At 39.2% G+C, this 13,128-nt stretch overlaps 2 protein-coding genes across 3 annotated transcripts; one reads left to right on the plus strand and one right to left on the minus strand.

The window, feature by feature from the left end:
• Positions 1–645: 645 nt before the first annotated feature.
• LOC137951462 (calcium-transporting ATPase 10, plasma membrane-type-like) lies at positions 646–6,457 on the plus strand. The gene is made up of 8 exons (XM_068798126.1): positions 646–879; positions 964–1,173; positions 2,539–2,593; positions 2,736–4,684; positions 4,798–4,956; positions 5,117–5,288; positions 5,386–5,684; positions 5,861–6,457. Exons 2-8 carry the CDS (start codon positions 997–999, stop codon positions 6,107–6,109), a joined length of 3,060 nt encoding a protein of 1,019 aa, XP_068654227.1. The 5' UTR covers positions 646–879; positions 964–996; the 3' UTR covers positions 6,110–6,457.
• Positions 6,458–7,830: 1,373 nt separating this feature from the next.
• Positions 7,831–11,106, minus strand: LOC137951925 (cyclin-D5-1-like). 2 transcript variants are annotated; one of them, XM_068798920.1, is made up of 6 exons: positions 10,994–11,007; positions 10,634–10,913; positions 10,183–10,269; positions 9,798–10,089; positions 9,533–9,666; positions 7,831–9,433 (listed from the first exon to the last, which is right to left on the minus strand). In XM_068798920.1, exons 2-6 carry the CDS (start codon positions 10,886–10,888, stop codon positions 9,239–9,241), a joined length of 963 nt encoding a protein of 320 aa, XP_068655021.1. In that variant the 5' UTR covers positions 10,889–10,913; positions 10,994–11,007; the 3' UTR covers positions 7,831–9,238. The 2 variants fall into 2 exon arrangements, with proteins under 2 accessions (XP_068655021.1, XP_068655020.1); XM_068798919.1 differs by having other exon boundaries at positions 10,634–11,106.
• Positions 11,107–13,128: the final 2,022 nt, after the last annotated feature.

Here is a 13,128-nt window from a genome sequence, read left to right on the forward strand (position 1 = left end):
AGTTTCCGACCGGTCGACCAATAGTGACCCGGAAACCCTTCAGAAAATTCCTTCTGCACCACCTCCTTACGGGTGGGTCACTTCTTTTTTGGCTTTTTCTCTGGAAAACTACGCGCTTGGACCAACTCGGACCGGTCTATTTCAACGAAGTCAACTTCAGGTGTCCGTTCAAATATTCAAACAAGAAACGTGTGGGTCCCGTACTTAAACTTGTTTACGTGTCTTGCGATCATTGGAGGTCAGACGAAATCTCCCATTCATTGATGTACGGCTGCTTCTGTATGAGAAGCTACTCAGAGTTTTCGAACCCGTACTCTCTTTTTGGAATGTTGTCTTTGTAATTTTTTGTAATCTTTATAAATTCATATTAATAAATATTTTTGCTGAGAAAGTCAATTTGGACTTTAGATTATCTTCATTTTATCATTAAAATTTTATTAAATAAATTTAAATTAATATCAGTATAAATAAATAAATAAGATTGGATCCAATTTCCCAAGGAGTAGCATTCGAATGCTTCTCACACTAAGTCTTTCTCACGATAATTAATGGGGAATGAAAAAATATATCACAACTTTGAGAACCAGAGAAATTCACATAATAATTTGGTTTCTGAAAGTTTGACCCTCCATTTGCGGTCCGTTACCCAGAAGAGTAGGAGGACTCGCTCTCTTCTCTCGGCTTTACTGCTTCCACTCTCCTGCGAATTTTCAGATCGATTCCTCCATCAAAACCTCTTCTTCTCTCTCTGTCACCTCCTCTCTTGCTGCGCTGTCTGGTTATTTTCCTTTTTCTCTCTTCGGGGGAAGGAGGGTGTCGAGGAAAGTCACATCCAATTAAGTTTGGTGGTGATTACCGAAAGGCGCAGGAAATTTCCGGGTACTTGCTTACTCTGTTGAATTTACTTTCCGGGCGTTGCACGTTTGATACTTCCCGATGGGTATTTAACCGTTTGAGCGGCAGCTGTTGGACTTGTGTTTTACCTGAGAAGACGAAATGGAATCGTACCTGCAGCAGAACTTTGGCGGGGTGAAGTCGAAGAATTCTACGGATGAGGCGCTTGAGCGATGGCGCAAGCTTTGTGGAGTTGTCAAGAATCCCAAGAGGCGGTTTCGGTTCACTGCAAACTTGCCAAAGCGGTCGGAAGCCGTGGCTATGCGAAGGACAAATCAGGTCCCTTCTTTGGCTCTTCTTTTAGAAAGCTCCCTTGTTTTCCTTGTTCTCTTTTATAAATTTTAATTTCGTGTGTTTTTCCAATCTCGAATGATCTGTTGGACGCTTGAGTCTAAAATCTGTAATGCTTCTTTCTACTATTGTCAATTTTCCTGAGATTTCAAACATGTTTTAAGTATATAAGCAAAAGTAGATGAGAAGGAACATCTTATGAATGTCGGTTTTTGCTTCTTTTCACCTCTCATCGAATGTCAAATGATCTAATAGACGGAGAATGCCTCGTTAGGTGGACTTCTTTTTATGGTTAGCTAGTCTTCAAGGAGCATGATTGAAGAACTGCCCGATGTTATTGGTGGCCTCGATTTGCAATGTTTACTTTCGACTTTTTTTTTTTCCTCAATACATGTTTACTAAATCTACTGCGGGAATTGTACATGCTACATAGACTGCGTGATTGTCGTGCATTGTATTTCTCACGCGAGGGTGGGCGGCTAAAAATTATTGAACTTCCTAATCCTGATTTATCTTTTTCCAGCAAACATCTTATGGATGAGCTCAAATATGTATCCTTTCTTTAATTAGGGCATTAGTTGATGGAACATCTTGTCTTAGTATATCTTTATCTGTTCATATCAGCATCACATGGGATGTCAGATCAAAGTGCAATCATGGCATCTCTTAATAGTCTTTTGCTTTGCTTTACAGTGATAATGTCCTTTTATGGAAACATGTGAAGGTTTTGCATAAATTCTTTTTGTTGTAGAAAAGCAGAATAAAGTTTAATATGGTACCTGAAATAGAATACAGACTGCTGTAGTCTTTGAGGCCTGTCTTGAGCTACTCTGCATAAGATCTGTTGCTCGACAAGTTTTATAAAATGACAAATAAGCAACTAGCTGTTAGTTTTTTTTTTTTTTTTGTTCGACTTTAATGACAAATTCTTTCACAATACAGTTAAGAGGGTTTATATAAAAGCAATGCCATAAATCATTTTTTACTCTAGACTTCACCTAATGATATGCAACATTTTTCTGCTATTGGAGTATGTCTGACATTAAAAAATCGCATTTCCTGAAAACCTTTATTTGGTTTAATTTAATATGAGACCCTCGAGCTCAAAGTCCCACTGGAGTCTGGGATGCTTTTTGTATGAGTGGGTGAAACCAACATTTAAAAAGAAAAACAAAGAAGAGAAGGAATAATAGTCATTGTATCATGTGATTTATGATGTGATCCCATTGGAGCAATTACTGGCTGCAATTTTATATGGAACTTCGTTGCTCATGCATTTCCTGTAAGATAGATAGGAACTCCGACCCCTTGCCTACCATGGAGTCTCAGGTTTTGTGGTTTAACATCTCACAGGAAAAACTAAGAGTTGCTGTTTTGGTATCAAAAGCCGCACTCCAATTTATCCACGGTAAGTTCCTATGAATTTTTTTTAAAAAAAAAGATACTTATCAAAATTTGTGTATCCATTTGTTTTTCACCATTCTAATGAATCCGATTTTAATGTGAAAAAAAAAAAAAAAAAAGCATTTGATGTCCTTGACCTTGTTCAGGTATTGTTCCCAGTGAATACTCTGCACCTGAAGAAGTGCAGGCAGCAGGCTTTCAGATATGTGCTGATGAGCTGGGGTCCATTGTCGAAGGCCATGAAGTCAAGAAACTAAAACATCATGGTGAGGTTGAGGGTATTGCAAACAAACTTTCCACTTCAACTACCAGTGGGCTTTGTGCAAGTGAAGAGCTCTTGAAGACCAGACAAGAGATCTATGGAATCAATAAATTTACTGAAAGTGAGGCCCGAAGTTTCTTTGTCTTTGTGTGGGAAGCACTTCAGGATATGACACTCATCATCCTTGCAGTTTGTGCTTTCGTATCACTAATAGTTGGCATTGCCATGGAAGGTTGGCCAAAAGGTGCCCATGATGGGCTTGGAATTGTTGCAAGCATTTTCTTAGTAGTGTTTGTGACTGCAACAAGTGATTACCGACAGTCCTTACAGTTCAAGGATTTGGATAAAGAGAAAAAGAAGATCTCAATTCAGGTTACTCGAAATGGGTTCCGACAGAAGATCTCCATTTATGATTTACTTCCTGGAGATATTGTCCACTTAGCAATTGGAGACCAAGTCCCTGCTGATGGGTTGTTTGTCTCTGGATTTTCAGTCTTGATAGATGAATCAAGTTTAACTGGAGAAAGTGAGCCTGTGGTTGTGAGCAAAGAAAACCCATTTCTTTTATCAGGTACCAAGGTCCAAGATGGATCCTGTAAGATGCTTGTGACAACTGTTGGGATGAGAACCCAATGGGGCAAATTGATGGCTACTCTCAGTGAAGGAGGCGATGATGAAACTCCACTGCAGGTTAAATTAAATGGTGTAGCTACTATAATTGGAAAAATAGGCTTGTTTTTTGCTGTTGTGACATTTTCAGTGTTGGTTCAAGGACTTTTTGTACGCAAGATTCAAGAGGGGAGCCACTGGAGCTGGAATGGAGATGATGCATTGGAGATGTTGGAATATTTTGCTGTTGCAGTTACAATTGTAGTTGTTGCTGTTCCTGAGGGACTGCCCCTTGCTGTGACCCTGAGCCTTGCTTTTGCCATGAAAAAGATGATGAATGATAAAGCACTTGTACGCCATCTTGCTGCCTGTGAGACGATGGGATCTTCTACTTGCATTTGTAGCGACAAGACTGGAACATTAACAACCAATCACATGACTGTTGTCAAGGCTTGCTTTTGTGGGACCACTAAGGAGGTTGGCAATTCAAAGGATGCTCTTAGTATGTGCTCACAAATCCCTGGAACTGCAGTTAAAACCCTTCTCCAGTCAATATTTTATAACACTGGTGGAGAAGTTGTTATCAACCAAGATGGCAAACGTGAAATTCTGGGGACCCCAACTGAATCTGCATTGTTAGAGTTTGGCTTGGCACTTGGAGGGGATTTTCAGGCTGTATGTCAAGAATGCAAACTTGTTAAGGTCGAGCCTTTCAATTCTCAGAAGAAGAGAATGGGGGTTGTACTGGAACTTCCAGAAGGAGGATTCAGGGCCCATTGCAAGGGTGCTTCTGAGATAATTTTGGCAGCCTGTGATAAAGTTTTAGACCAGTCAGGTAATGTTGTTCCTTTGGATGGTTCAACTTGTTCCCATCTTAACAACACAATTGAACAATTTGCGAGCGAGGCTCTTCGAACACTTTGCCTTGCTTATATGGAGGTTGGCGATAGTTTTTCTGCTGACAATCAAATTCCTATGAATGGGTATACCTGTATCGGAATTGTCGGTATCAAAGACCCAGTCCGACCAGGTGTCAAAGAGTCTGTGGCAATTTGCAGATCTGCTGGCATCACAGTGCGGATGGTTACTGGAGACAACATAACTACTGCAAAGGCAATTGCTAGGGAATGTGGAATATTGACTGATGGGGGGATTGCAATTGAAGGTCCAGATTTCAGGGAGAAGAGTACGGAAGAAATGAATAAATTGATTCCTAAACTTCAGGTACATCTGCACCATTCATGTCGATCCATATTTGTTACTGTATCTGGTATCATCCAGTAACTTCTGGAGATAACATCAACAGGTATTAATGGCTGAACTGTTTTGGAACCCAGGTGATGGCTAGATCTTCACCATTGGATAAGCACACCCTGGTCAAACACCTTCGAACCTTGTTCAATGAAGTTGTGGCTGTTACAGGAGATGGTACTAATGACGCGCCCGCCCTTCATGAGGCAGACATTGGACTTGCAATGGGCATCGCAGGAACTGAGGTAGTTAGAGTTAGTGTCTGCAGTTACTGTTTGAGTATAACAGGCTGCAATTATGTAGAATAGATAAAGGACCTATGTCCGCAAATGAATCATATCGTCTGGCACCAAAACCCAAAGTTTTGCAGTCATATGTAGGTTTGATTATTTTCTCTCTTTTCAGGTGGCCAAAGAAAGTGCTGATGTGATAATCCTTGATGACAATTTTTCAACAATTGTGACCGTTGCAAAGTGGGGTCGCTCAGTATATATAAACATTCAAAAGTTTGTACAGTTTCAATTGACTGTTAATGTGGTTGCCCTGATAGTTAATTTCTCTTCAGCATGTCTGACAGGTATGCTTACGAATATACAGCATTTATTGTCAGAGGATAAGAGATAACACTATCTTAATAAATGATGATATCTTCTTTATTTTGCTTGAATGTTTAGGAAGTGCACCTCTCACTGCTGTCCAGCTTCTTTGGGTCAACATGATTATGGACACTCTTGGGGCATTAGCGTTGGCTACCGAGCCTCCACATGATGGATTAATGAAAAGAATGCCTGTTGGAAGGCTAGGGAACTTCATTAGTAATGTGATGTGGAGAAATATTATGGGCCAAGCCTTTTATCAGTTTGTTGTGATATGGTATCTCCAAGCTGAAGGAAAGAAATTGTTCCAGCTTGAAGGGCCAGATTCCGATCTGGTACTGAACACGCTAATTTTTAACTCGTTCGTCTTTTGCCAGGTAAAGAAAGTGCCTTGACCTTCTAAATTTGGTCCTTTTTAATGGAGCACATAGTTATCTTGAGAAAAATTCGTAGTCACTTGTGTTAGATACTTTTTGACTTTGACTGATATGATATATATAATTTTTTGGTGATTGACTGAACACTGCTCACTTCCGTGAATCCTCTTTTGCAGACCTTTAATGAGATAAGCTCCAGGGAAATGGAGAAGATTGATGTGTTTCAAGGCATTCTGAAGAATTACGTGTTTGTGTGTGTTCTAACTTGCACTGTGATCTGCCAAATTATCATCATTGAGTTCCTTGGTGATTTTGCAAACACCACACCACTTACCTTAAGCCAGTGGTTTTTGAGTGTGCTCTTTGGATTCCTTGGTATGCCTATTGCTGCTGCTATCAAGATGATCCCTGTAGGTTCCACATGAGATTCATAGGAGATGGAAAAGAGCATCAGACTCTTGATTCAGTGTTTCTAGAAAGCTTCAACACGGCATCCGCCTTCAAGAATTTAGAATAGATCAGCACAAATGTAATCGATGAACATGGTGCAACTAACTCCAGGCTGCTTCAGTCATTGCAGTCCTGTTAAGTTTTGTTGGTTTTTTTATTCATGTTGCATTCTTTTGGTGGGAATGTAAGATAAGAGGGCCCCAGAACAGTGTCTAATCTTTAAACTGAGACTTGCCTTTCCAACTTCTTTATGTTTTTTAATACTGTATGTACTTTTAACAGCTACTCTACCCTGCTCCCAAGTAAGAATTTTTGGATGCAAATGAGCTGAAAGTTTCCATCCTTCCCTTCCGTTTAGGAGATAAGATTTCTGTTTCAAACTGTATTTATCATTTCATTTTAGGAGATCTCTGTTGATTATATTTATTCCTTCGGATTATTAGAAGATTTCTGTTGTAGATTGTATTTATGATTTCTGTTTGTGAAGCTCGTTAACAAACGACTCCCATTCTATCTTAAACTTGACTCGTAACATAGTAAAATCTCACAGCTCCATGGCCTTGTTCCTGCAATTTAAAGTTTCGATTTCCAAATCCGTTGTGAGATGAAAAAAGAAGAAGAAGAAGAGGTTTTTGAGTGCAAACTGCAAAGCAGATCATGAATGCTTAGAAGTCTTGGTCTGCGGTGAGCCCAAGCACGAACTTTAGTCTCTGTAGCCAGAGCATTGGGTTTCAGAGTGAGAAGAGCTTTAAAGCCAGAACTATCACTGACCCACACGCTTAGAATGGATTGTCCGCTGCATATCTGTCCAAGAGTCAATTCCAATCAATGCACCCAAGCTGTTCCGTCTTCTCATTTCGTTTCAATGATTCCGAAGTAACTCCATAGGCTTCCTCTTTATGAGACGCGGTACAAACAGGAATAGCCACAAAATAGAAACAGTGTTCGGAGACGGAGAAGAAGGACTACCTTCAAGCAGTTAAATTCTCTGTAAGCCTAGATTTCATGCCAAAATTCCAATAACGCGTCCGAAATTTCAAAGAGCCGTATAAAAAATCGTCGTTCTCGACGAAAATTTCCAATGAGAAGCGCAGCTTCTCCATCGTCCCCACGAGAAAATCCATATGATTAATCCTGTCAGTCCTGAAGCTCATACTGGGTCTTTCTTTCTCTTTTAACGTGGCAGGGAGGGTCTGTGTTTTTCCTTTTCCCCGAACTCATGACAAGGACATGGTAAAAAAGCAAGGAGACGCTCTTGAAATGACTAGAGGCCATTGCGTGCCTGTGGTCGGTCTGAGGAATGATGACAGTTCAGGTGAGGTGGTTCCACCTCGTATTAGTGTTACTGACCATCCATTTTCAAGTGGGTTCCAACATTTGAAATGACTAATCCTCCAATTTGATTCAGCTCTTCAAAAAAATTAAATGGTACCGACAACTGAAGATAGAAAATGGAAATTTATCGTTGTTGGAGACAGTTCCAACGGATCGTTATGTTCGCCTGTATTCGTATAAGGCACCATTGAAGTACCAAAAATCCGTAGACGATGACACAAGTACAGGACTTGACATCAGTCTGCATAAGCTGCGATCGTAATCAGGGGTCTATATTTGAATCTTGATAACAGTTGCAGGAAATCTCTGTCAGCAATAAAGTAAAATATAGCTCTAAAGGTCTAATTTTATTGACAGAGTGAAGCTGGTGCTGATCATGTAAAGAATTCGAAATAAAAATCCTTTTAACTCTTGGAAATCTTTCGGAAGCTCTAAACTGTGTATGACTGTTTTTATCTTTCGAAATCCAGCCCGATCAGATGGAGGAGGACCGGAAGCAGCCTTGAATTTGGATGTGACAAGTACAGTTAAAAATCGCTCTCTCGGACCGAGTCAAGTTTGGAAACTAGGCAGTCTCCGATAGATTTCATCCGGAACAGAAAGTAGATACAGGTGGGTGATCAATGAAGGACAGAATCGAGCAAAACTGTCTTGTTTCTGCCCCCATACAGCCGAGCTTGCAGGTGATGGCAGGCAAGTACTGAACTGGATTGTACTCATAGCTTGGACTTTCAATTGCTTGAGTCGTCCCCAGTAACACGAAGCTCACTGAAAGAGAAACTTACAGAGAGTGTTATGGCACTTAAAAGTATCCACCAATGTTATCGATGGTGGAAGTGCTTTTCTTTTTCTTTTTCTTTTTGTAATTAGGCAGTAAATCATGTCTCTCCATCTTTGGCTGCAAAAGGTGGAACCCATCGAAGAATTGGACACAGGTCATAGATCAAATAATCACTGTGATACAGTTTCATCTCATCGTACAGAGGAGGAGTTCTGGTTTGAGTGTTCACACCAGTTGCTGCTGGTAGGAGGAGGCACTTGCAGAAAGTAACAGTAAAAGCAACCTGAAAAGCTGTTCGTTTTCCCCAAGATTCAAGCAACTCCAATCAAAATGCTCTTTTATATAAGTAACTTTATGATGGCCAGCAACGAACACAACTGCATCAAATCAAACCAACAATTCCCCACATAGCTTTCACCCTTTTGAAAGGCATATGCAGCATCCCATGCACCCCTTCATGAAAAGAGAGGGGGTCAGAAGAGAAAATGTAAATAATGCAGAAAAAGAAGAGACTGATCTCTACTGATAGTTTCTTTCTTTTCCCTATCAGAGAGAGACTCTACAAGGTATGGGAAAACAATTAAAAAAATAAACAATTGGGTAAGTTTTTTCATAAATGACAAAAGCTATGAGCCACAAGAGACTGTTAAGGAACAGTGTTTTGATGGCCCTCTTCTCCTCAACTGCACCTTCTAGCTTTTGGACACCAGTCAGCTGCTCACTGTAGGCTAATACTTTCTACTTGTCTTTTTTTTTCCACTTTTTCTCTACCGTCTCTTTGATTGCACTACTAACCAGTTCAGAAGAAGATAATATCAAGAAAACCTCCAAACTCTCCAATCCAAATAATCCCCTCTTGGGAGAATGGACCTCTTAATCAACACAAATAGTAGTGATCAAGCAGGCCCAAAACACTCATTAGACTGTAAAAAATGAAACAAATCATCCTTCAAGAAAGAGAGCTCAAAGAACTGAGTGGGTCTTTCCTTTAATGGATTCGCTTGTCATCCTCATCATTCGAGTATAGTCTTCTCCTCTTACTTGGGATAGAGGTGAAGGAAGCATCTTCTAGAATGTCTACCACAGAGCCTGAATAGATAGAAGAAAAATCTGAGGCAAGCTCAATCTTGGGCAGTTTCATTCTCAACTTCCACAACAAGTTGTAGCAAGAAAAGACATGATCCTGTAACCAAAACATAAAAAAACACGTCTCATGAAAATCTTTTCTTCTCACCATCAACACGAAGGAAGTGAACTTACAACTGGTACAAGATGTACTCACATTGTCTAATGATCCAGCCAGTGAGATTGTGTCAATTTTAATATCCATTGATTTCTTTGTTAGTCTTTGATCTGATGCTGCCAGTACAGAAGCTGCAGCAATCGATGATGGCCGATGATCAATTGGATTTATTTCTGCACGTTATTGATAAGGGCAACAGTTCAAAGGCAGGATCAAAACGAGTTGAGAAAAACGAAGAAAAACCAAATTCAGAATAAGGAAAAAGGATAACCCGTAAAAACTTATCAAAATTAGTTTATTTCACCTTCGGTTGCAGCCAAAATGAGGTCCACGGATCTAGAAAGTAAACTTTTTGGCCGTGGTTCATTGGAGAACTTTGATATGAAATAATTCAGGTAGGCAAAAGGAGTAACAGAGTTCATCCGCCACTCCAATGTATTTAAGAGTAAAAGCTCCATTCTTTGGATCACCTTGCTTCCAAAGCCGTAGTCTTCTATTTGAAACTGTGATAGAGGAGGAATTTTGGGTTCTTCCATCTTTGCTGCGACGGTTAAACATGCCACTGATAGTAACAGAACCGCCCAAGATTTCCCTTTCTGAGAAGCAAGAGAAGTTGTTGAGTCTTTAGTACACAGCATGATTATAAAACTACATAACTTAATTGTTGATCATCAAGAATAATTACTCACATCAATTGATCGACGTGAAAGGAATCGATCGAGATAAGTAACTGAAAGATATGCAGTCTGATGGCTGAAGCCGAAGAATAATCTGGTCTGAATACAACAAGGCCGTAAGGTTAAGAGTCAGAGAACCCGTGAAAAAACCATCAAAACAGAAATATAAGAAGATGGACGGAAATGAAGAAAAGCCCACTATTAGGGCCTGAAAAACGAGAAGACTCTCAGGAGTAAATCACAAGGGAAAGATATTGATAGAACCAGATTCCTGGGTTCCAAAAACTATTAGAGCCTGAAAAAGAAGAGGACTTTCTCAGTAGTAAAATCACAAGGGAAAGATATTGATGGAACCAGATTCATGGGTTTCAACAAACCCAATACCAGGAACAACCCAATAACAGAAACATTAATCAGAAACAGAAAATGAAACAGAAATTGATTCAAAACCATTAACACCCACTTTTAGAATCCATCGAACAGCATCCAAACGCATACATTTCAACCAGTTATCTACAGAACCATCATCTGCGCACTTGTTCTCAAAGCTGCTCTCTTTAGACACCAACATTTCTATGTACTCATCATCCTCTGTTTCCGAAACATCCCAATAACTCAGAGACAAGAACCTGTCTGCCTCCTCGTCTTCATTCAAGCTGGATTCAGTTTCTTGACAGAGAAGGCTGAAGGAGTCCGCCATATCCATTTTCTCTGCCATTCAGAATCAAAAGGAGAAACGAAAACTGCAATGGACCATTTTCGATAAATTTATTGACCAATCCAATACACAAGAGAAAAAAAAAAAAAAATTGCGGGTTTCTACGTTTCTCGTTCCGAGGACTGCAGAGTATAGCCGCCAAATTCAGCGGAGAGATAGGAATGTTAACGAAGCGTTTAGCTCAGCGCTGAGCGGTTACACAAACACTGGGTCTATGAATGGGGCGAGATTTTAGCCATTACCAGGATGTAAATGGAAGCTCCTTTTGTAATGCGATTTCGAAGATTCTTCGAGGGTGGTTGCGGTAATTCAATTAACAAGATTACTCCCTGCAACTTCTTGCAAAAGGTCTCCTCCTTCCTCCGGACTGTTAGCTGGCATGTGACAGGCACGTGAAGAGAGAGAAAGAGAGGAAATAAATAGTTGGAGATGGGTTTGCTCACTGCTAGTTGGACCTTGGTTGATATGAGTGTGAAAAGTAAATGACTAACTGGGGCAAAAATCCATTCAATCTTCAGTAAATGGTAGTATTGATTCTTCATTCTGGATTGAATATCCATTAATTCTATTTTCTTGTTCTTTCTTTTTTTCTTTTTCATGGTGAGATCCCATCAAGCCTGAAACCTCATCAATTGGCAAATTTCTAGTAACAATCTTAATGTTAAAAGTCTGTAAGAGAAAAGAGAAAAAATAAAACTTTTCCTGGGAAGAACTTAACTTTGCTGAAAGAAAAGATTAATGGAGTTAGACCCACACTGGCAATGAGTACTTTGTTGAAGGGAAACCATGAGTCCTTGAAAAGGTGATTTGGGTGACAAGTAGTGTTTTCCTTTGCTAAAGTAAGATTAGAAGAGGATGATGGGTGAGACAAGAGTTTCATCAATCTAAGGACTCTTTTGGATGAGATGTTTAAATATTGAATGTCTGTAGCTTTGTACCTGTGTTTCTGGTTTGTCACCTTTTCCAAAATGGAAATTTTCACTTTATTTTTATTTTATTTTTTTGGGGGGGAAGGAAGTGTTTATATGGGGAAGTAAACTCTAGGGGGGTCCAAAGATGTAAAAATTGTAACAATTTGTTTAGAAGATTTACAAGACCATTTTGATGTTAAATTGAATTAGATATATTCATGTCAATTGTCATAAAAGTTGCATTTATACTTCTAACTTAAACTAAAGAATAGTAAGCACCCTCATTACATGAAACAAATCCTATATTATTTTCTTAGGTGAGCAAAAGAGTAGTAACTATGTGATAAGGGATTATCTTCCCTTTCTATTTATCTTTATCCCTTCGGTTTAGGAGATAAGTATCCACGAGTGTATTATCGTACCACTCTTAATCAATGCCAATATGTAGTTCAGTTCAGTCTCTCATATGGTATCAAAGCAGATCGATTAATCCTCTACATTTGTTGTCTTCCATTATTATTATTTTTTTTTTGTGTTCGAAATCCTCTTTGCCTATCAGTCCCTCTCTGCAACGCTCTCCAACATTTCAAGCTAAACCACTGGCTGCGCTTCATGTGAGTCGTGTTCCTCAGGATCTCCAACCAGTGGGTTTAGGGTTATACAATGCATCTGAATTTAGATTTGATTCCGAAATCAGATGTCAATGGAGTGATTAAATTTCATGTGTTCCACATTTTTGACTTCTCTATTGTGGCATTTATTATGGAATTTTTTTTTTGTTTAGATTCTATTAAGCTAAGACAAAGTACCTTCAACATGTGAGAGATTCTTAAAACATGTTGTTTCCTGATGGATCCAACCCAGAATTAACTCTAATAAAAGGAGTAGGGAGGTTTGGTAAATATAAATTATACAGGGTTGAAAGCTTTCTAGTACAGTCTGCCCCCCCTTTGGTCAGCAACAAATAAATGGGTACACTTGATCCAAAACCAGAGTTGATAAATTTAGGGTTTATCTCATCTTCAATTGCCAATCATCTTCTAAAACCCTGAATCTTAATCAAATTAGCTTCATTACCAAGAACTGATCTAGTTTCAAATCTCTTAAACAAATCTAATCTACCAATCTCACCTGTTGATCTGATTCATTAATTTAAGCAGTAAAACAAGACTTGAAATGATTCTCAACCTGAGTCTACTTATTCCATGTTAATCACCCAAGTGAAATCTACTAAGTAGTACACATGAATTATATTATATCCTATCTTGTATTTGGATAATATTTGTTTAAACTTAGTCTATTAAAGAAGGTCATATTGGGCATGGTCTC

This window comes from Aristolochia californica, unplaced genomic scaffold (genome assembly GCF_029961685.1).
Source record: "Aristolochia californica isolate CCGP_79_NKW_82.1479 unplaced genomic scaffold, dmAriCali1.0.hap1 SCAF_15, whole genome shotgun sequence".
Taxonomy (NCBI): Eukaryota; Viridiplantae; Streptophyta; class Magnoliopsida; order Piperales; family Aristolochiaceae; genus Aristolochia; species Aristolochia californica.

Coding starts and splice junctions, on each gene's coding strand:
- LOC137951925 (XM_068798919.1), bottom strand. CDS start 10,888: ATGGCAGAGAAAATGGATATGGCGGACTCCTTCAGCCTTCTCTGTCAA. Junction 10,270..10,633: donor CTGTTCGATGGATTCTAAAA/GTGGGTGTTAAT, acceptor TGTTGTATTCAG/ACCAGATTATTCTTCGGCTT. Junction 9,667..9,797: donor CATTTTGGCTGCAACCGAAG/GTGAAATAAACT, acceptor AATAACGTGCAG/AAATAAATCCAATTGATCAT.
- LOC137951462 (XM_068798126.1), top strand. CDS start 997: ATGGAATCGTACCTGCAGCAGAACTTTGGCGGGGTGAAGTCGAAGAAT. Junction 1,174..2,538: donor CTATGCGAAGGACAAATCAG/GTCCCTTCTTTG, acceptor AACATCTCACAG/GAAAAACTAAGAGTTGCTGT. Junction 5,289..5,385: donor CTCTTCAGCATGTCTGACAG/GTATGCTTACGA, acceptor TTGAATGTTTAG/GAAGTGCACCTCTCACTGCT.